This window comes from Bos indicus x Bos taurus, chromosome 29, assembly GCF_003369695.1.
Source record: "Bos indicus x Bos taurus breed Angus x Brahman F1 hybrid chromosome 29, Bos_hybrid_MaternalHap_v2.0, whole genome shotgun sequence".
In the NCBI taxonomy this organism is placed as follows: domain Eukaryota; kingdom Metazoa; phylum Chordata; class Mammalia; order Artiodactyla; family Bovidae; genus Bos; species Bos indicus x Bos taurus.
Window position 1 is genome coordinate 8,224,531 of NC_040104.1, and position 20,611 is coordinate 8,245,141.

A 20,611-nucleotide genomic window follows, 5' to 3' on the forward strand; every position below is an offset into this window, starting at 1 on the left:
TTTGTTTTCTTCATAAAATAGTTTGAGTGAGGTGTGTTGGCCTCTTAGGGACTCCCTCCTGGGGGTCCTGGCTGTCCTCTTTTGTCTTTGCTGTCCGAGGGTGCTGGCCTAGCCTCCCGGGCCTCTGCATGGAAGGTCCCAGACCCCCATTCTTTATTTATTTAATTTTTTGGCCATGCCCCAGGGCATGTGGGATTTTAGTTTCCCAACTTCTGAGGGGCCCCCTGCAGCAGAAGTGTGGCGTTTTAGCCACTGGACCACCAGAGAAGTCCCAAGACCCCCTTCTTGATCCAGCATGCCCCTAGATTCTGCTTCCTCCTACCTGCTGCTGCTCTTTGTCCTCCTGAGCCCCAGTTTTCTCGCAGAACCCGGGTGTGCAAGGTGCCTGCTACCCATTCCAAGGCTGTGGGGAGTGCAGCTTGGGCGATGGGGCCTGGATAGAGGCTTTTCCACAGCCGCATTTGGTGGGAGAGGCCGTCCAGGCCCAGTCTCCTCACGCCCCAGTCCTTCTGTCTCTGCCAGGCTCGTGGGATGGGTGGAGGGTGGAGATCCCGCTTGCCAGCTCAATCCCATGCTAACAGGACACTCTCTCTCTCTCCAGGTGGCTTTGATTTTTGTGTCGTGTTTTATTTTCTCCTTCATCTGAATCGTTTTTCTCGTTGACTGTTTTTTTTTCTCTCCGCCTCCCGGAAGAAAAAAAAAAGAAAAAAAGAAAAAGGAAAAAGCAGCCCTCCCAGCCTCATGCTTCTCCTCCTTTTCCTTTTTTTTTTCCGGCAAGAAGAAAAAAAAAGAAACCAAACTCTCCTCTCCCCCGTGCAGTAACTCCCTGCCCCCTCCTCCCTCTGGTTCTGCCTGTACCCCGTCCCCCTTTCCGCCGCCCCCTTTTCTCTCTCTCTCTCCCCTTCTCGTGCCCTCCACCTTCTGTTTCGGCATCGGGGCCCCTCCCCTCAGCTCTGGGCTGGGGGCTTTCCCCCCGATGTCTGTCACAAGTTAAAAGGGTTTTTAAATTGTGGCAGCAAAAGCTTTTTTCTCCCCTCTCTCTGGCTGATTTTGATGACTCGTGTTTTCTTTGTTTCTTTCCCTTTTTCTTTCTTTTTTTCTTCCTTTTTTTTTTTCTCCTTTCTTTCTTTCTCTCCTTCCCCTTTCCAAGGTCCGGCTCACCTGACGTTAAACAGCGAAGGTATGGTTTGAAGTTCTGGTTTGGTTTGGATTGGATGGCCCCCAACCTGCGCCTGGATTTTCTGGCCCCGCCCCCTCCCCACCCTCTTCCCCCTCCTCCACCTGCCCCGCCTCCTTCCTGCCTTCCTACCCCCTTCCTCTGCCACATCTTTATTTTACTGGGTGCTGGGGCAGGGGGTGGGGGGCTTTTCCCCGTGTGTGCTCTCCGCTCCCCTAACCCCTGACTCACTCCATCCGCCCTCATCCCACCTTGGTTTCTGACATCAAGAGATGTTTGAACTCCTGCCGTTGTCTCCAGTCACCTTTTTTGCGTTTTCCTGATAGTGTATCTTGCTTTTTTTTTTTTTCTTTCTCATGGTGGTGTTTTATTTCCTTCCACTCATTCTGATCATTCTTTCTCTTCTGTGAACCCAAATACAAAGAGAAAAGCATGGGCTGGAGGAAGAGGATTTTAGGCAGCCTCATTCCCCTCACCCTGCTGCTGTGGGATGCCCCCTTTCCACAGCTCCCCGCTACCGCCCCACCCAGGCCCATACACCCTCCCCGGTGACTTGAGGATGTCTCCTGACCCTGTTTGACAGATGAGGGCATTTAAGCCCAGAGATGACTTGCTAGTGATTACACAGCCTTTAATTGGTGGTACCTTTGGGACTGCTCAGCTATTTTTAGCCTCCCTTCGACCAAGTCCTTACCATCTTTAAAAGCCCTGGTGTTCAGCAAACCTGGAGACAGAGCCCAGGAGTCCTGACCACGATCCCCCAGCTCTGACCTTCCTGTCACTGACTCCCTCCCAGACCCTCAGGCACTGCTCCCGTACCCAGGTGGTCCTCTGTCGGGGCTCACCTTCCAGAGAGATGGGGTGAGGGTCTTAGCCCGTAGACAGGAGAGGCCTACAGGATGCAGGCTGGGCTGTGGGAAGAGACTGAGATCTGGAATGTGATGGATTTAGGCCTGGGGCGGTAGAGACCTGGAATTCATGCAGGGATGTGAAATTATGACAAGAAATGTGTGAAAGGAGGAAGTCCCGAGTGGGTAGTCAGGGTCTGGCTGGTCGATTCACATCCTTCTTGCCTCTCAGTGCCTGGTTCTGGAGATGCCGGCTATGGCTTACCATTGTTATAGATGAAGGCCTGAAGGATCCCTAAAGCCCCCACCCCCACCCCACCCCCGAAAGGCCACAGCTCAGGCATTATTCTAGCTTTATTTCTGGGGACTGGGGTTGGAATCAGGGCCCAGACAGGGACTTTTAAACTCCATCTTTGAGTTCCCCTCAAGAACCATCTCCTAGGGGCTGGTGGTAGCTGTGGTGCTTGGGAGACCCTGGTCGGGATGGGCGGAGAGCTCAAGGCAGCCTGGGGCCCAGATGTGGTGACTGTGGGGACTTTGGAGAGGAGGCCCAGGGTCAGGGGACTGGGCAGCGGGGAGCGAGATGTCCTCCCTGAGAAAGGCCTTCCTGCTCCCACGGTGAGCTCGGTCTGGCAGGACCTGCTGGTGTGCACAGCCCTGCTGAGGGCACCATGCAAGGACCAGGAGCAAATGGAGCGCAGCCCCGCCCCTGGGAAGCCCCTCGGGCTAACTGGCCAAGAAGTGGACGAGGGCAACCTTCATTTACTAGCACACACTAATAAAAGAACAGGTGTAGAGGGAGAACCAGGCTTGCCTTGAATATGGGCAGAGAACAGAAGAGGGGTTTGGTGTGGGAACGGAGGTGGTTTTGGAAGAGGGGGTGCTGTGTCAAGCTTGCACGAGTGGAAGAGCAGGAACCTGGCCCAGAAGGTCGGGGTTGAGAGTGGCTGTGGACGTTCAGGGCCCCCAGGACCAGGGGGCTGTCCCGTTGGCAGGCTGTCGGGCAGAAGGGGCTCCTCAACCAGCAATGAGGCCTCTGCTCCTCCATTCCAGTCTCCCCAGCCCTGGGCGAGGGGTGGAATCCGTGGCTGTGAGTGTGATGGGGTTTGTGGGGCTGGTGTTCTTGGTTTGTCAACCAGCTCCTTCCCCGGAGGCCCTGAAGCAAATGAGTATCCAGAGCACACCCCTACCCCCACTGTACCTCCAGGCAGGCGCTCTGCCCTGGAAAGGGCCCTCTATCACCTCAAGGCTGGGGTGGGACTGCCTGGCTAGCCCCCTGTGCCTGACTCCCCAATTCTGCTTCTCCAGTAGGGTCCTTACTGTTCTCCGAGGGGGGGGCCGGGAGAGGAGGAGCCGGCGATGTGCACCAGCCGTCAAAAGGTCAGTGACCCCACAGTCCCCAGAGAGCCCAGCCCTTACCACCCCCGCAGGCCAACTTCACTTCCTGGACGGCAGCAGAGTCAACAGAGGCCTCGCGCCTTCTACCGGCTCTGAGGTCAACCCCGCACCCGTAGTACCTGCCCTGGTGTGAAGGGCCACAGAACTCCGTCTCTTTCCCAAAACCCTGTTGTCCTGATGACCTATTTCTAGAACACAGAGGTCTTCTTGTGGCAGTTGTTTAGGCCAAAGAACAGGGATGCCTTGAGAGTACCTGTTTCCCTGGGAGAGTGGCTGGGCAGCAGGTTCGACACCCCGTTTAACCGTCACATTCTGACGGCACGCTCGGTGTCAGCCCAGGGGGATTCTGGTGAAGACATTGGCATTTTTAATAGATATGTAACACAGGCGTCACTTCAGTGAGCCTTCACGCCCCACCAGTGGAAGGGCTTGTGGCCCTTGGTTTACAGATGAGACTGACCTCACCAATGCCCCTGAGGCCAGCCTGGGGCCCTTTATCCTGTCTCAGGGCTGTAGGTTTCAAGCTCCTTATTTTTCCTGCACTAAGGCTATCTCTTAAGAGAATCTTTTCCTAAGAAGTTTGCAGGGCAGAGAAGCAACCCCTCAAGGAGCTCCAGTGGGTGCCAAGCCCTAGGGCTGTCAAGTCCTGTTCTTTAGAACGTGCTGTTCTGTTGGCCTGGATTTCTGCCATCTCTGCCCTCTTCCCCAGCCGTTTGGTATCTCTTTCAGCTGACTCTCGAAAAAGTAGCTAGGCCACCCGCACTGGAAGTCTCCCCCAAGTTCCCTCGGCAAACCCCAGACTCTGCATGGTGTTCCCTTTGTCTGCACATTCATTATATCACTCGCCACACGGCATCGTAACTGTCACTTTACCTGGTTGCCTCCCCCTCTCAACCGAGCTCCCTGAGGACAGTGATTGGGTATTTTCGTTCGTATACCCCCGGTGCTTTCCACGGCTCCTGGCACATATGTAGGCGTGTGCTCAGCAGATTTATTTTAAATGGGCGAATGGGCTCTGTTCTCAAGGGGCTCATTGACGTTCTAACAAATAACTACAGTACAGTGTTGGTACGTGCGAAGTACAGGCAGAGTGCAGACTGTGTGCAGAGGAGCTAGTTTATTCATTGATGGAGAGGGAGAGGCAGCGCGCACACACACAGAACGTTACATCCCGGTAACACGAGTCGTTTATTTGTGGAATGGTTTACAGTTTAGGAAGCCTCACCCCATCCAGTCTTTTTCTAGATGCCCACAGCAACCTGGGAGGTAGGCAGACGATCTTTGTCCTGAGGAGGAAGCTGGGCCTTACAGATGCTGCCTCTTGGCCAAGGTCACAAAGCTGGTGCAAGAGCCAGCATTAGTGCCCAGGTCTTCTTTTTCACATCATACTTCCTCTCAAGGGAGCAGTACAAGATGTTACTAGGCAGTAAGTGCCAAATGAGCAGAACAGACAGCTGTAGTGCTTGAGAGCAGGGAGGGGCTGAGGGGGCTGGAGACCTTCCCAGAGGAGGGCTTTGAGCAGGGCCTGAAAAGGAGGCGGCTGCTCTGCCCCTCACGGCCTTTAGAGGTCTAGGACCCTAACAACTGGTCTCCAGCTACATCCAGCTTGACTGGGGACACTGGTGGGGCTCCACTTCCCCGACCCTGGGAGACAAACGAGTGTCAGCAGTGACCCCTTGCCTGTGCCAGGGACGGTTAGGAGCGGTAATATTCAAGGGATGCTGGGAGTTGTAGTTCCGGGGCGTCCACACGGCGGGATGGGAGCGAGCGCCCCCTGCTGTTTCAGGTCCCGTTCTTTTCAGAGCGGCTTCATGCTCTTGGGAGTTCAGCGGGCCTGGCGACCCCCACATGCTTACCTGACAGACCGCCCCCCCCCCCCCGCATCCCCACCAATCCCAAGAGGTCCTGCTGCTTCCTCCCCACCCCAGGGCGGTCTTTGTCTGTCCTTCCCACCGTTCTTGGGTTTTCTGGTTCACATTTACTCATCTCTTCTCCGTCGCTCTCCTCCAGTTCTTCCAGGTTCCCTCTGGCTGCTCCAAGCCTCTTCCCGTCCCTGGCCTGCTGGGTCTCTGGCGGGGGCAGGCAATGGAGGACACGTTTACCCTGGCTCCTCTCCCAGGAGACCTGAGCAGAGCCCGGAAGAGTTGAGGAATGGCCTCGTTTCTCCACTTTGCCTTGGCAGCCGGGGTCCGGCTCTAGGCCCGCCTCTCTCCTTTTCACCGGGCTCTTTTGTTCTGTTCCAATCACTTTTCCACGTGGTTGCCTTATTCTTTCCTTTCTTTCTGTTTGACTCTCCTTTTAATATTTTCTTTGACTGCAGTGAAGGTGAGGGAGTGGGAGGGGAGGCTGGGCTTTCGGGAGAGACTAGGACGTGGAGCAAACTCAAGGTCAAACATGTTCCCTTTTCTGGTCCTTGAGCCCCCCGGCTCTGCCAGTGCCTGGGCAGCAGGCCTGGTTGCTATGGAAACAGCAAGGCCTTGGCGTCCTTTCCCTAGAGGTCTCTGTCCCCCTTTCCTTGCTGGCCCTCTTCCATCACCCTTACCTGTCCCTTCCCAGTTAGTGCTTGTCTTTATCCAGATTGCTTCCCCATCACCTCTTGCTCGCTCCCAGCTCTGCGCTGTCTCCAGACCCCTTCTGTCCCCTGTGGTCCATTTTCTCCTTCTCCATGTGGCCTGCCTCCACATCACCATTCTTCCCTACTTTTCCCTCCTTGTCTCCTCCTCTTTGTTTTCTGGCCCTCTCTGCTGGAGCCCTCAGGTGGGCAGAGTGGGGCTTCCAGCTGTCCCGATGTGGCCCGTGCCCCACCAGCCATTGCTGCCCCACAGCCTCAGGAAACCGGGCCTCGCCAGCTGCAGCAGTGCCGTGCCAGGCTCTGGGGCAGCAGCTGGTGCCTTGGCATCCGGAGGCAGTGAGGACTGAGTCTGCGGGCAGCCTGCCCGGAGGGAGAGCAGGGCTGTTGTGCAGGGGAGAGACATCTGCAGGAGGCGCACCCAGAGAGCCCCGGCTTCCACATGCCGTGCTGATGATGGGGCCTGGCATACTTCGGGCAGGTGCCTTCTGAGGGCCGAATGCCCCGCTTCTTCCTGGGCCTGGGGGCCTGTGCTGAAGAACCCCGCCCTCCACGGAGGCCCTCCGCCAGCTGTCTTGCTCACTCCCAGCCTCACCTGCGAGATGGGTGGGCCCAGCTGGAAGGAGAAACGAGTCGCTGTCAGAGTCCAGGTCCTCTGTGCTCCCTTGACTCCACGGCCCGTTTTCTTCCCTCAATGGATGTGGGCTCTGGCTCGTGAAGGTATAGGGTTAGGACACCACCTTCCCACCACTAAGCCGTTGTCATCCATTTGTAGAAAGCTAAATGCCCCTAAGGCCCTTCCAATTGTTTTCACTTCTGTTTAAAGAGTGCCAGTGAAAGGAGCCCTGTGCTGGGTGTACACACACACACACACACACACACACACACACACACACGAGAGCCAGGCCTGCCCGTGTATCTTGCCTCCAGTCATCTCCTGGCACACGGGTCCTACACCTGCCCTCTGGCCACCCTCGGAGGCGCTCAATCTAGGACCTGTCAGCACTGTCCTCTCAGGTTGGACTAGGAAGTTGGGGGGGATGGTGACAGCCATCACGGTGGCCTCCTGTGTAAGCCCCACCCCCTGCTCCCTGGGACATCTGTCACCCACATCACCCTCCCATGTGTCTTCCCCCTGCCCCCCCACCCCATTCTCTCCATTTGCTCAGTGCTATGAAGCAGGCCTGCTAGTCCCATCCCAGGTGGTCAGGCTTGAGACTGTTCCCAGGCAGTGAGAATGGCCATCACCGGACAAGAGGCAGGAGGGGGAAGTGGGCTGCACTCAGGAGACCCTTGGTGCCCCGCCATAGGGGGACACTCTAGGAAGACTTCAGGTGCAGCCTCTTGTCTCTCTTCCGCATCTTTCTGTTAAGGGGAGTGGCTGGGGGAGGGCTGGTGGGGGAGGAGACGGTGAGGCTGCCTGCTTCTGTCTGCTTCGCCTGGCCCTGTGGCAGCTTAATTGTCAGCTGTCAGTGTGAGAGCCACTTAGCAGCCTCCTGCCTTGGAGATAGGCGTGGAGGAAGCTGCTTCTGACAGCAAAGATGGCGGGGTCCAGAGAGGAGGGGGCCAGTGGAGGGAGGAGAGTGAGCCTATAGCTTGCAATTGGGATCGAGAGGCTCTGGGTACCCCGGCTGGAGGGGAAGAGGGAGGTCTGGAGTGCCCACGCCACTCAGCCCTCTTCCATTTCTCCACGGTGGCATCCAGGCAAGGAAGAGTTTGTGGCGACCTTCAAGGGCAATGAGTTCTTCTGCTACGACCTGTCACACAACCCGATCCAGAGCAGCACGGACGAGATTACGCTGGCCTTCCGCACCCTGCAGCGCAATGGGCTGATGCTGCACACGGGCAAGTCGGCCGACTACGTCAACCTGTCCCTCAAATCCGGGGCGGTCTGGCTCGTCATCAACCTGGGCTCGGGAGCCTTTGAAGCCCTGGTGGAACCCGTCAACGGCAAGTTCAACGACAACGCCTGGCACGATGTCCGGGTCACTCGAAACCTGCGCCAGGTAGGGGGAGCAGGAAGAAGGCCGGGGCCAGCGGCGTCTGGGGCAGAATGGGAGTGGGGAGCGAGGCCACCAGGATGTGGGGCCAGGCTCAGGCTGGGTGGCAGGGTGTGGTTCTGAAGGATGTTTAGGCTTTGGGTGGGCTGGCAGGGGCCAGGAGTGTGGCCGCAGTCGGCAGGCTGCAAGGACCAGGATCCACACTAGGGAGGAGGCTGCGGAGCTGTCCAGGGCCAGAGCCCAGGGGAAGAGGAAGGGCTGGGCTAGGATTGATGCTGGTGACTTGGTGCTGAGGTTTCAAGGGCTGGGGCTGAAAAATCAGGTGAACTGGCAGCAGGGCGATTCAGGACATGGAGGGATGAGACAGAACCTGAATGATGGGCCCTGGGAGTGCTCTGGGATGGGGAGACGCTGGCCAGACCCTGGAGGGGCAGGTGTCCAGTTAGGGCAGAAAGTCTAGGACACATGGGGTGGGATGTGGCCTGCCCTCAGGCAGGGCCTTTGGGGCTGGGCTAGGCAGGGCCTTTGGGGCTGGGCTCAGCAGGGTCAGGGCAGCAGGTGTGAGCAGGGAACCGGCTGGAGAGGTGCTTGGTCCTGCTTCTCCCCTGGCAGCACCCCAATTCTCTCCTGTCCCGTCCTGTTCCTCCAAAGGGGCGCAGGCTCTCCCAGGGGTTCTTGACTGTCTTGCTGTGGCTTCCAGGCCTGCCCTTGCAGGAGCTCAGGAGACTCTTGGGGGGCGGCCCCTGCAGTCAGGACAGGGCTCTTCTCAGCGTCTCCAGACGCCCCCCACCCTGGAGGAGTGCCGATGCTTCTGGGCATTGACTCTGTCCTCAGTAGCTCTTGCCTCTCACAAGGTGCAGGGAGGCTGCAGCAGGCGAAGCACTCTCTCTGGCCAGGCTACTGCTCGACAGCAGCCCCCATAGCTTGTGTCCAGCCCTGAGAAGTTCCTGCCTCAAGCGTGGTCCAAACCAGAGCCTTTTTTGAAAGCAGATAAGGCTGCTGTGCATCCTTGATGGCTCCCGCCTCTGCCTCCGGACTCCTTGCCCTGCTTGCTGGGTGCCTGGGAGCCCCAGGCACCCAGGTGCCAGGCTCCTGCTGGTCCCTTTCTCTGGGTCCACCGCTTTCTCTCGTGGCTGGTGGCAGGGATGCTTTCCCAGCTCCACTCCAGCAGGCTAAGTGCAGCCAGGACCGTGGAACCCCTGAGGCCTGGGAGGCACCATCTGGGCTGGTTTGGAGCTCTTCTCTCACTCGGTACCTTCTCTTATTTCCTGGTTCTGGCTGAACTTCTTGGTGAATGAACTTCTGTTGTCTCTCCTCTTCACCATCACTGGCAACTTCCTTCTTCTCCTCTCCTTCCTCCCACTGAAGGCTCCGGGGGGGCAGGGGCTGTCAGACCTCACACTGTTCTTACCTGCTCCTCTTCAACCCACTGAGTCACGATCTAATGGGGCATCCCTCTCAGTGGTGACTTCCTCTTGCTGTCGGGACACCGTGACTAATCCACCTGCTCTTTCCAAGCCGCTGCTCCCTGCAGTAGTCGGGCTCCCACCCAGGCATCTGTTCTCAGTGCTCCCCAAGCTCCAAAGAGCCGCATCGTCCCCTGAGCCGGCTGGAGGGCTGTCCTGTGGCATCACCCTGTTTACTGCAGGGCTGGGCAGAGTTGCCTTCTTGCTGCTGTTCTCTCCCCAGGACAGGTGTTGTCACCTGGTGCTGTCTTTGGCAACACACTGCAAGCCCAGAGTCCTTACCCATGTGTCCTCTGGCCAATACATTGTCCATCTATACAGGATGTGTGCTCAGTCGTGCAGTCATGTCTGACTCTTTTGTGGTCCCATGGACTGCAGCCCGCCCGACTCTTCTATCCATGGGATTTTCCAGGCAAGAATACTGGAGTGGGTTTCCATTTCCTTCTCCAGGAGATCTTCCTGACCCAGGGATTGAACCCCAGTCTCCTGTGTCTCCTGCACTGGCAGGAGGGTTTCTTAGCACTGCACCACCTGGGAAGTCCTATACAGGGTACTGAGGGGAAAGACATGGTCCTACCCTCCCAGCCCTTTGGCTCTTGAGACAGGATGAGTCTGCTAAAAGTGATCAGAGCCAATGGTGCACACAAGCGCCAGCTAAGTGGCAAGAATCTTAAATGTTCTAGGAACTCGAGAGACACAGACAAGTGGGCAAGGCTGTGACCAGGGAAGGTGGGAAAGCCACCTATAGGTGGTGAGGCCTGGCCTCCGCAGCACCAGGATGGACAGGGACTCACAGTAGCCTCCTCCGGCACTCACAGAGTTCTGGGTCTGAGCTGGTGACGGATGCAGACCACTTCCCCTGGCTGGCTCTACCAGATGGCTCAGAGCGGAGTCAGGTCATACTGACCCAAACACAAGCCTTCGGGGCTCAGGGGGTATCTGCTTCAAGACTTTGATTGAGAGGTCTTTTTAGAAGGGGTTTCTGGAGAGATGTATTTGACTCAAGTTCACATCCTTAAGTGTGAGCTGCAGCTCTTTTTGGGTCATTGTGACCATCAGGGGGATGGCTGTGCTCTGGATTCATTGCCAAGTCTATCCTCCCCAGGCCTTTTAAGTGCCTGGTTCTCAACTGAGGGAGGGGGTGCCCCCAGGAGGTTCTGGAAATGTCTGGAAGCATTTTGGGTGTCACAGCTTGGGGAGGGTGCTACTGGCATTTACTGGGTGGAGGCCAAGATACTGCTAAACATCTCCCAGTGCACAGGACAGCCCCACAGCAAAGAACGATCTGGCCCCAAGTGTTGGTAGTGCCGAGGAGAAGAAATGGTGCAGACAAGGGCCTCGTGGCGTTCTGGGACTGGAAAGATCCTTTTGTGATTTGAGGGGTAACGTAGGGTCAGGAGTGGCCAGGAGCAAGGACAGGGGTGATGTGAGAAGTGACACCTGCCCCAGCCTCTGGGAGGGCACTGGGGTTCATGTAGTTTTCCCCAAGTGATTAGAACAATGGGGGGACCGCCACCTGGGGGCAGCCTGGCCCAGAACTTACATGGAGGGGGTCTCCTCCCTTCCTCCTCTTGGTTCGTCAGCTTTGGGTGTTGGTCAGGAGGCCAGCTCCTAAGACTGGAAGGAGGCAGAATTTCTCCCCACCTCCCCTGAACCAGATAGTGACTCCTGGAATCATCCAGAACCTATTGGAACAGTGCAGTCAGGGCCAGAGGGAGCCTGGCTGAGACCACACCTGCTTTTGCTCTGCTTTCCCCCTGAATCCAGGCTTGAGGACTCTGCCCAGTGGTGTCTCCTGGGTGATCTTGGCAAGAATGATTCCATCTGAGGATTCCCTGAGGCCTCTCTTTTTTTTTTGGTTACGCTGGGTCTTTGCCAGCTTCTCTAGCTATGTAGAGCAAGTTCTAGAGCACGTGGTGCTCGGGCTTAGCTGCAGCATGTGGGATCTAGTTCCCCAACCAAGGGTCAAACCTGGTCCCCTTGCACTGGGAGCATGGCGTGTTATCCACTGGACCACCAGGGAAGTCCCTGAGGCCTATTTTTAATCTTGGGCACATTCTCCTCAGACACCAGTGTGCCTTCCCCACCATACATGCCAAGTGCCAATCCATTTCATCTCTGACCAGCTAACCAGCACCAGCTCTGGAGACAAGCTGGCCCTTGACGTATTATGTGGAGCTTCCTCCTACCCAGCTCCTATCAGGCTGTGCCTTGTATGGAGGCCCCCTGTACCCCAAGGAGGGAGTCCTCCAAGGATGGGGTCCGGCAGGCACTTGGGACTCCCTCCCCCGCCTTATGGCTCGGCCTCCGGGTCTCTCAGCCTGTCACACACCCTGCCTCAGGGCCTAACTGTGCTGCTGGGCATGCCCCGTCTACACCGGCTTCCTGAGCTGCCCGCTTCATTTCCACAGTGCTCCCTGAGGACACCACCATTCACCCTCCTTTCCACCGGGTGAAACCCTAGAGCTGGGGTTTGAATTGGACTGACTGGGTTCAAGTCACTGAGTGACTTGAGGCAAGTTACGCAACCAGTGTGAGGTGAGAGGGGCCTTTGAGGAGTGACTGAGGTGATGCCCCGGGCTTGGTACCACGTGAGCATCGTGGGCTCGCTGCCGCCTTTACTGTTAGTTGTGGGGTTTTCCAGCCCATCTCGCCACCTTTGTAAGGCTTTTCTTGAGCCACCCCACCGCCATCCCCGCCCCTGCCCAGCCAGTCTCCCTTTTCGCTGTATTCTGGCCCTGTCACCACACTCTACCTGTGTGTTAATTTGTGTTCATCTCTCCTCTGTTTCTAGGTGGTGAGCTCCTTGAGTGCTTCTCTTTGTCTGCATTGTGTCTTAGTTGCCGCGCACGGACTCTCTAGTTGTGGCGTGTGGTCCCAGTAGTTGCCGTGTGGGCTTAGTTGCTCCTGGGCATGTAGAATCCCAGTTTCCCGACCAGTGATGCAACCTGTGTCCCCTGTACTGAAAGGCAGATTCTTAACCACTGGACCACCAGGGAAGTTCCCCTTGAGGGCTTAATACCAGAACCTGAGTGTTTTTGTTTGTTTTTCTAGTGGTTTTGCTGGTTCCTTTGGGTTCTGCCTTGAAGCCAGTTGGTGAGGTTTTGGACAGATTAGCAGATCTAATTATTTCCTATGAGCCCGGAACTACTGTTGTCTTCTGGGAAAAAGTCCTTCCTTTACGCTCCCGCCCTCTCTTTGGAGTTTCATCAGGATCTGTCCCTTTCTTACAGCACTGATCAGATCGCACCCTCATATCTCTCGTTCATGGGCCCCCAAGTTCAAGGGTCTCGTTTCTCCTTTGTATCTCACCTAACTTTTCTAACAATCCTGTGGAGTGGGAGATACTTCCATTCACCAATGAGGGAAAAGCAAGTTGAAGAGCTGGCCCAAGGCTATCCTGTGGGAGTTGGAGGGTGAGAGTCTGTCTGACTCCATTCCTCTGCCTCCTGGGAGGGCCTGGCTGTCGTCCTTGGTGTGCAGTGCTAAAGGGTCTGTCATTTGCCTTATGGTCCTGCCATTCTCAGATGTCCCCATGTCTTGAACCATCTAAATGTTCTGCTGTCTCTTGAAAAAGTGGGGCCATCTTATCCAAGTCCTCTTTCTTTTGTCCTGAGTTTTTCTTGCTCCATAGAGACTGCCTTCATCCAGATTGTGATTTGTGTGTATAAACCCCTTCTTGACTTTCTTGAGGGGCTGGAGCTACATCGAGACTTCAAGGTAGAGATGGGGCAAGGTTTTGTCCAAAGGCCCTTTGTCGTGGTAAGTTACACTTGCTGTAGTCACTGACCTCTTCCCTCTGTGATTGATGTCCTCCTCCCTCATCACACATGGTCCTCCATGTGTTCCTGTCCTCCAGGGGCCCTCCAGCTGCTTCTGTGGCTGGGGCAAAGCCTTCCTTGCCCAGCTGTTAGTCTGAAGCCCCAGCTCTCCAGATTCTAGCATCTGGGAAGGTGTGGGCTGCTGCCTCATGGGCGCAAGCTGGGTGCCGGTGGAGCCTCCACTCTAGTGTGTGGCCTCAGTTGCCCGCTAGGGCATGACTGCCGCATTCTGGATCTGCACTCTCTAGATCTAGAGGAGTCCTGTCTCATCCACCGCAATGTCGCTGTTTGTCAGAGAAAGCAAGGATCTCTTGACACAGCAGTGGGAGGCCCAGGCTTTGAATGCACAGCTCTTCCCTCTCAGTCTTGTTTCTTAATTCACTCTTCTGTTTGTTAAAGATGAAGTTGTCCATGAAAGTTGAAAATGGGTTTTTCCTTATTTTAGTTTCTACAGCCAGTTCTAACTTCAAAAGAGTGGAAGTTGGACTTTTACCTGCAGTGCCTCTTTTCCCCTGTCTCGTTTGACTGGTGCAGTGGTGTCAGCAAACTTGCACCTGTTTTGGTGCCATGGGTGTAGCTGTCATGCAGCTAGTGTTTCCTTGCCCTGAGTAGTTGGCCTGTTCATTTCCCAACAGTCCTACTGGCCGATAGGACCAGTCTTTGTACCATGTGTTATCCCGTCTCTGTATGGGAGGTCCAGTCTCTGTACCTGCAATTAGACTCTTGTCTTCCTGCTAGGTAAACTGCTTCTGCATCACTAATAATTAATATTGGTCATTCAGAACTCCTAGCTGCTAAATATTGAATTCTGTTATTTTTAATTATACAAGGCCCTTATTAATTGTCTTACTGAATTAGTCCTGTGCCCACTGGTTATAACAGCTCTCTAACTAATGGGTCTGTCCCCAGAAGACCTTTCCTTCTCACAGTCACACTCTTGGGCTTGCAGTTTAGTATTTGATGGACATCAAGCAGTAGTGTCCCAGCATCTCTGTCACACAGGGTGAAGCTGCCTCAGCCCCGCTGACATCTCCTCAAAGGGAAATTTTGAAGGTGGTTCTTGCTGCCGTCTTTGACCATGAGGAGAGGAAATGAATATAGAGCTGCATGAGGGTGGGGCTTCTGGCTTCTAGAGTCTGGGGTAAAAGAAATTGGCTTCTAGTTTAGACAGGAGTGAGGGATTTTAGAGGGAGGTGGGTCTTTGTGTTCCTTCTTATGTTGTGGTACGTGGGGGGAGTGGATTTCTGGTGCTGGCTGTGGGGAGTGGAGGCTTGGGGGTCTGTGGGTGTGGGGAAGGAGGGTGGGCTGCTGGGAAAGCCTGACTGATTGCACAGACTTGCACGAGTGATGGTGGAGGCGGCGGGGAGTACTTCATTCTGGGAGAAACAGCTGCCCAAAGGGGCATAAGAAAATAGGGTGGGATGATTGAAGAACTAAGGGAAATTTGGGGGCAGTGTGGGCTCTGCAAAGTCAAATTAGGATTAATTTAGGAGCTCTGGGTGGGAGAGTGGGTGAGGGGAGGAGGGTTTGGGATGAAGTGTGATGTGAGAGTGAGCCTTCTGCCAGCCCATGAAGGGCAGAGTTTCCTCTTCCCTGTTCTGGTGGTGACTTGCTCTCTCTTCCTTTCTGAAGGAAGAGAAACAGGAAAAAATATAAAGAGCTGCCCTTCCCTGGTCCATGACTCCCTGGGTCTATTTGCTATCTTCCATCCCCAGGAAAAGCAGACATCCATATTCCCTCCTATACTCCTTGGGAACCCCTTCCCTTTTGCTCCAAGTGAAATTGCCTCTCATTCAAGCCAGTCCTGGGATTCTCTGGGGGCCTTGACCATTCTCCCAGTCTGACAGCCAACTGGCCCATCACCAACCAGTTAACCCATTAACTCAACATGGTCACTGGTCAGCCAGTTGGCCAGCACCAATTTGCTCTTTAGCCAGTTCTCTGGAAAGCCATCTGGTCGACCAGTTAGCCAACAAACCCCTGCGTTCATTACCTGAGTCAATAGCCCGTGCCTTTCTCACACCCCTATTCCCCTTCCTGCCTTCCCCTCAACTCCTTAACATTTCAGCCCATAGGACTTACTAATACTGCATAATTGGGTCTGCTTCTTAACCCCCTGCCTTCCCTCTCTCACCCTCTGTTGGAAAACCCCGTTGCCAACTCTGTGTGTGTTACTAACACGCTTATAACCCCGGGGGGACCAAGGGATGGGCAGGGACAGGTGGGGCAAGGTATGAGTGAAAAACCGAACTAACCTTTCTGTCTCATCTGCGGAATGTCGCCATCTTTAAGTCTTTGCTTTCCTGGTCTAGTTCTTTTGTTGTTTCCTTCTCTACTAACCAAGGTCTTTAACTGTTCCCCTTCTCTGCAGCCGGCTCTTCTGGGAAGGGATGGGGGGGAGAGGACTCCAGGGGTGGGGTGGGCGGGGATCGGGAGAAGGGATTTAATTTCTGTGTGTGTTTTATTTCTCCCTCCCATTATAATTTAATTTTCTTTAAACAAAACACTTCAGCTGAACTTAAGGTGGGAGGGTCTGAACAGACAACCAAATATATATGGATATATATTTTTCCTCCTTCCTTGAGTTTCACAGTTGGTCATTTTCTTTTTCTTTTCTTTTGTTCTGTTCTTTTGTTGTTGTCTTTGTTGTTCTTGTTTTTTTTGACCCCCCCACCCCTCCCCCATATCTCCGGTGAAGCACGCAGGCATTGGACACGCTATGGTAAACAAACTGCATTATCTGGTAGATATCACTCTAATTGTCTTACCGTTTGGTTTGCCGTGGGTTTTTTTAACTGTTCGATTTTCCCTCTTTTGTTTCCTTTCCCCATTTGTTTTTGGTTGTTTTGCTCTTCCAATTGTTTTCTGCGTCCTGGACAATCTCTAGATTTTGCTTCTCTCTCTTTGAGTTTTCCTCTTTCTCTTTTCTTGCCTTTTTTGGTCCAAACGCAAATCCAAAAGACAAATGGAAATCAAGGAATTTGGCCTGTCCCTGCTCTAACCTCCTCCCCTAATTTCTGAATTCAGATTCCTGGCCAGAGAGACCTGGGGCAGACCCCATGTTCATCGGCTCTGGTTAGACCAGCCCCGATGCCAGGCTGCTTATTTCTCTTGCTTTCTTTTGTTCCTTTTCTCCCCTGCCCCACCCCTTGTTTCTTTTCTCTGATTTAGTTTCTTTCTTGGTCTCCTGAAAATCCATGGAAAACACCATCCCATGACATGCTACGCTCTGCTCACTGTCAGCTCCTGGACAGGCCCCTCGAGCTGGGGGAGGGGGCTGGGGGTGAGGCCTCTGGGGGCCATAGGCTCCGCAGGTCACAGGTGGGGAGGGGGCCTTGGGGGATGCAGAGCTCCTTCACATCACCATTCACCCCGATTTAGGGGCTGCCCCAGGCTGGTTGCCCAAGAAGGGACAGCATCTCCTGCCTCACTTCCCAGCCTCGAGGGGTCTTGGTTCTGGCTCCCCCACATCTTGCATGGCATGAATGGTCTTTTCCCCCCACCAGGGACAGTGTCCAGTTTCCCCACCGCTCTGCTGCTCTGACTAACACTGTGTCTCACACTGTCTTTCTTCCCCTCCATCTCCTGTCCCCTCTCTGCACCCGCCCCCCCCCCCCCCCCGTTGCCTGTCCCGCATGGCCTCTGACCGGGGTTGGTTCCCTTCCCTGTTGAGGGGGTGAGAGGAGGAGACCCAGCGGGGTGAAGTCGGGGTACTTGTTGCTGAGCTCCTCTGTTTGGGTTGGGCCCAGGCCTTGTGAGCGTCGGTGTGGGTGTCTGTGTAAACGCAGCTGGTGTGTGTTGGTGTGTGGGTGCGACTGTGTGTAAATGTTGGTGTGACATTTAGGGGGTGTTGGTGGGAGACCATACTGTGTGTTTGAGACTCTGCTGGTGATTCTACAAGTGTAAACGCTGGTATGAGCTGGGGGCTGCGTGACTGTGTGTTTTTGAGCCTGTGAGGGCTCTTAGGAGGCGGGTTGTGGGGCTGGGACTGGTGGGAGCAGGGAAGGAGCTGAGGCTGGCCCTTTGCTCCTCGCCTCGCCCATGAGTGTGTGCCTGCAGGCCCTGCTGTGTGCCCTCCCCTGGGATTCCCTCCTGCCCGCCTGGTCCTGGCTCTGCGGCAGCAGGCGGTTAGTCATCGTCTATTAATAATGCAGAGTGATTGAGCGCCAGGCTAGGGACCCTGCAAATGGACGTGTCTGCTCCCATGGGGCCCATGCTGCTTGGGGCAGCTGCCTGGCCTGCCCAACCTACCAGGCCCACGGAGCTGCCTGGCTGGAGAGGAGGCAGCTTGGGAGCTGGGGCTCCCTGTCTGAGAGGTTCTGCATCTTCCCAGGAGGATGTAGCCCTGAGAACACATCTGGCCTGTCCTGCTACTCTGGCAGCTCTGTGCTTCCTTGCACCCACAGACCTGTGGTGGTCCTGTCCTTTGTCCTGTGTCCGAGACAGTGCCCAGGCCACGGCCATCCCAGCCCTCCCCAATCCGAGGCCTCGTTTGGCCATTCTGTCATCCTGGTGTTCAGATGGAGCTGTGTGGTGGTCCCAGGACTGCTCTTCCACAGGCCCTTTTCTTCAGCTGCTGCTTCTAGAAGTTTGCCATTGCTTACCTCTCAGACCAGGCCACTGAGTACCTGAACGGGGCGTTTGAAATTCTTTCTTTATTATTAATTTATTTTTTGGCTGCACTATGTGCAGCATTCAAGATCTTACTTAGTTCCCTGACCAGGAATCAAACCTGTGCCCCCTGTAGTGGAAGCGTGGAGTCTTAACCACTAGACCACCGGGGAAGTCCCTGGAACTCTTTCTTTACAGAGCTTCACTGGACAGCCAACCTGTGACTTTGAGGACAGAAGGGAGGCAAGATACAGGAAACCCCTTGGAGAAGGAAATGGCAACCCACTCCAGTGTTCTTGCCTGGAGAATCCCGGGGACGGGGGAGCCTGGTGTGCTGCCGTCTATGGGGTCACACAGAGTCGGACATGACTGAAGCCACTTAGCAGCAGAGTATGCTATCTGAGAGTTACGGCCCAGACTTCCCCTTCCTTCCAGTCTCAGTTCAGTTAAAGACTGTGAACTGGGGCTAAAGCTGTTTCTCATCTGCCAAACGGCTGACATTCCTCGCTTGCCTTTCAGGGAGTCAGTGTGAGGGTCAACAAGGGTAGCGGAAGTGAAAGCATCTGTACTCTGTAAAGGAAATTATAATTTTATTAAGCTTTATAAAATGTTGACTGATTATGTCCATGTTTCCAGGGCAGGGATATTTTGTACAGAAGCGATTCCCTTCCCATAGCAAACTGTGGGGAATATAGCATCTCTGGCCCCACTGGAGAGCCTATTACCATCCTTTCTTGGGATTCAGTCCTAAAATAACTACATGAAACCCCAGAATGCCCCAGGAACTGGGCCTGAGGAGGAGGAGGAAAGATGGGATGTCTTGGTTAAATTGGTCAAAAGGCAAACAGCCTTGTCTGATTTCAGTCCTGGCAGGGAAAGTCCCTGTGAAATTCTAAGTCTCTGAAGCCCACGCCTCGTAGTGTGAGCGTCCCTGCTTGACAACCAGAGCTGGTGCCTCCTGGTGGCCTGAGTCACCTCATAAACCCTCAGACACCTGTGCCAAGGATCAGCTCTTTGAGCCAGGAGTGGAGTCAGAGAACCTAGCACCCAAAGAGACAGCGTTCAACCTGCTCTGATTTCCTAGGCATTCCTCAGCCGGGCTCTGGTTGGTTTTGCATTTATTTTTACTAATTCCTTTGTATGGACTCTCTTTGTTATTTGAGCATTTCTCCTTGGGGGAGAGAGTGGATCTAGGTCAAAAAGGCCAACCGGTGGAGAGGTTTGGGTTAGGTGTGGTCAGGCTGGAGGGAGTGTTCACCGCACCTGACCTGGAGACTTTGCTTCTTCTAAGTAGCTCTCACTTTTTGAATATCATTTAAAATTGACAAATGCCTAGATTGCATGCAGCAGGGAGAGATTATTCCCGGTTAACATATGGGAGAAATTGAGGCCTGAGAGGGCCTGGGGCAATGTAACAAGTAGTGGAAGAGTTCAGTGCTTTCACTTCGTTGATCTCATTTGATCCTCACAGTAAGCCTGGGAGAAGCAGGAGTCATGGAAGTTGTTAAACCCCTTTACAGATGAGAGTCAGGGAGGTGAAATGAGTATTGTTCTGGAAGATGGTAAAGACCAAATAAGAACTCAGGATTTCTGACCTGAAGCGTATGTTCCAGCACCATTGAGTCCAGTCATCAGGATTCGCTGTGCGGTTGCACACGCCCTTTGGCTGTCCTCCTCTCCTCATGCCCTGTTCCCACCCTCTGCAGTCCTAAGGGCGGGCCAGGCCTGCCTTCCTGAACGAGCTGGCCTTACTCATCTTTGGATCGTGAGCCTTTTGAGAGTTTGCTGACAGCAGTGGACTCTCACTGGAGGAAAACCCACTGAAGTGGTTTGCGTACAATGTCAAGGGATTTCATGACTCCCCAGAGCCCCTCTAACCTGCTTACAAGTTAAAAAAAATCTGCCCTTGATCTTATTCTCCCTTTAATAATCCTCCTCCCAGGAAGGTCGGTGACCCTATAATCATAGCAGGGAGCTGGGAAAGGCTCTGGGTGATGTCAGAGGGCCATTCCCCTCTTTCCAGCCTTTCCTTTGGGACCATGATGGGCATGGAGTGCCTGAGGCAGAACATTTGTGGCCAGGACCTGGTTTCATGCTAGCAGCTTGCCTAAGGGGGGAGACCAGCAGAGCAGAGCAGAAGGGAGGTGGGGCCAGCAGGAAGGGCTGAGAACCCATCAAGGTCATAGGCTGCCCCTTGCAGCCACCTCCGGCCACCTTCCCCGTCCCTGGGGAATGGAGCAGAGGCTGGGCATGGGCTCCTTCCCCTCTTCCTTGACTGGTCATGGCTCTTCTGGGGCAGAGCTGTGGCTCGTTCGTCATGTTCTACTCAGCCCCACTCAGGGCCTGGTCTGTCTGTGTTGTGTGGATTAATGTGGGTTGCGTGCAGTCTCTGCTGTGTCTTGGGGTGCTAGCCGTGGTCCTGATGACAAAAAGGATGCTGCTTGGAAATGAGGCTGTCAGGACTCTCCCACCGCCTTCAGTAGGATGTGGTGTGTGAGCAGGTGTGCCTGGGGTCAGTGATCAGTGGCGAGTGGGTGGTGGGAGTGAGTGTCTGGGTCGCCCTCTGGGGAGGAAGGTCTGAGTCTAACATCCCTTCCCTTTCTTTCTCAACCTGTACATGTCTCTGTCGTAGTGGCGGCTCCTCTCCCCTCCTCTGTTGGAAGGAAGCTTCTCCTTCTGCACCCCTGCAGCTCTTTTGCCTCCATTTGGGCTCTTCCCTAC

General features: G+C 54.8%; 1 protein-coding gene across 26 annotated transcripts in view; it reads left to right on the forward strand.

The window, feature by feature from the left end:
- NRXN2 (neurexin 2) overlaps positions 1-20,611 on the forward strand; it is a 110,598-nt gene that overhangs the window by 27,025 nt on the left and 62,962 nt on the right. For 9 of the 26 annotated variants that reach the window (XR_003509312.1, XM_027531247.1, XM_027531226.1 and 6 more), the window contains exons 4-7: positions 1,151-1,180; positions 3,334-3,405; positions 7,697-7,998; positions 15,978-16,022. Coding sequence is in view for 25 of the 26 variants with exons in the window: in XM_027531247.1 (XP_027387048.1) it covers positions 1,151-1,180; positions 3,334-3,405; positions 7,697-7,998; positions 15,978-16,022 (449 nt within the window). In the remaining variant the exon portion in view is untranslated. The remainder of the gene's footprint in view (positions 1-1,150; positions 1,181-3,333; positions 3,406-7,696; positions 7,999-15,977; positions 16,023-20,611) is intronic. The other 17 variants (XM_027531229.1, XM_027531230.1, XM_027531245.1 and 14 more) reach the window with 9 other exon arrangements.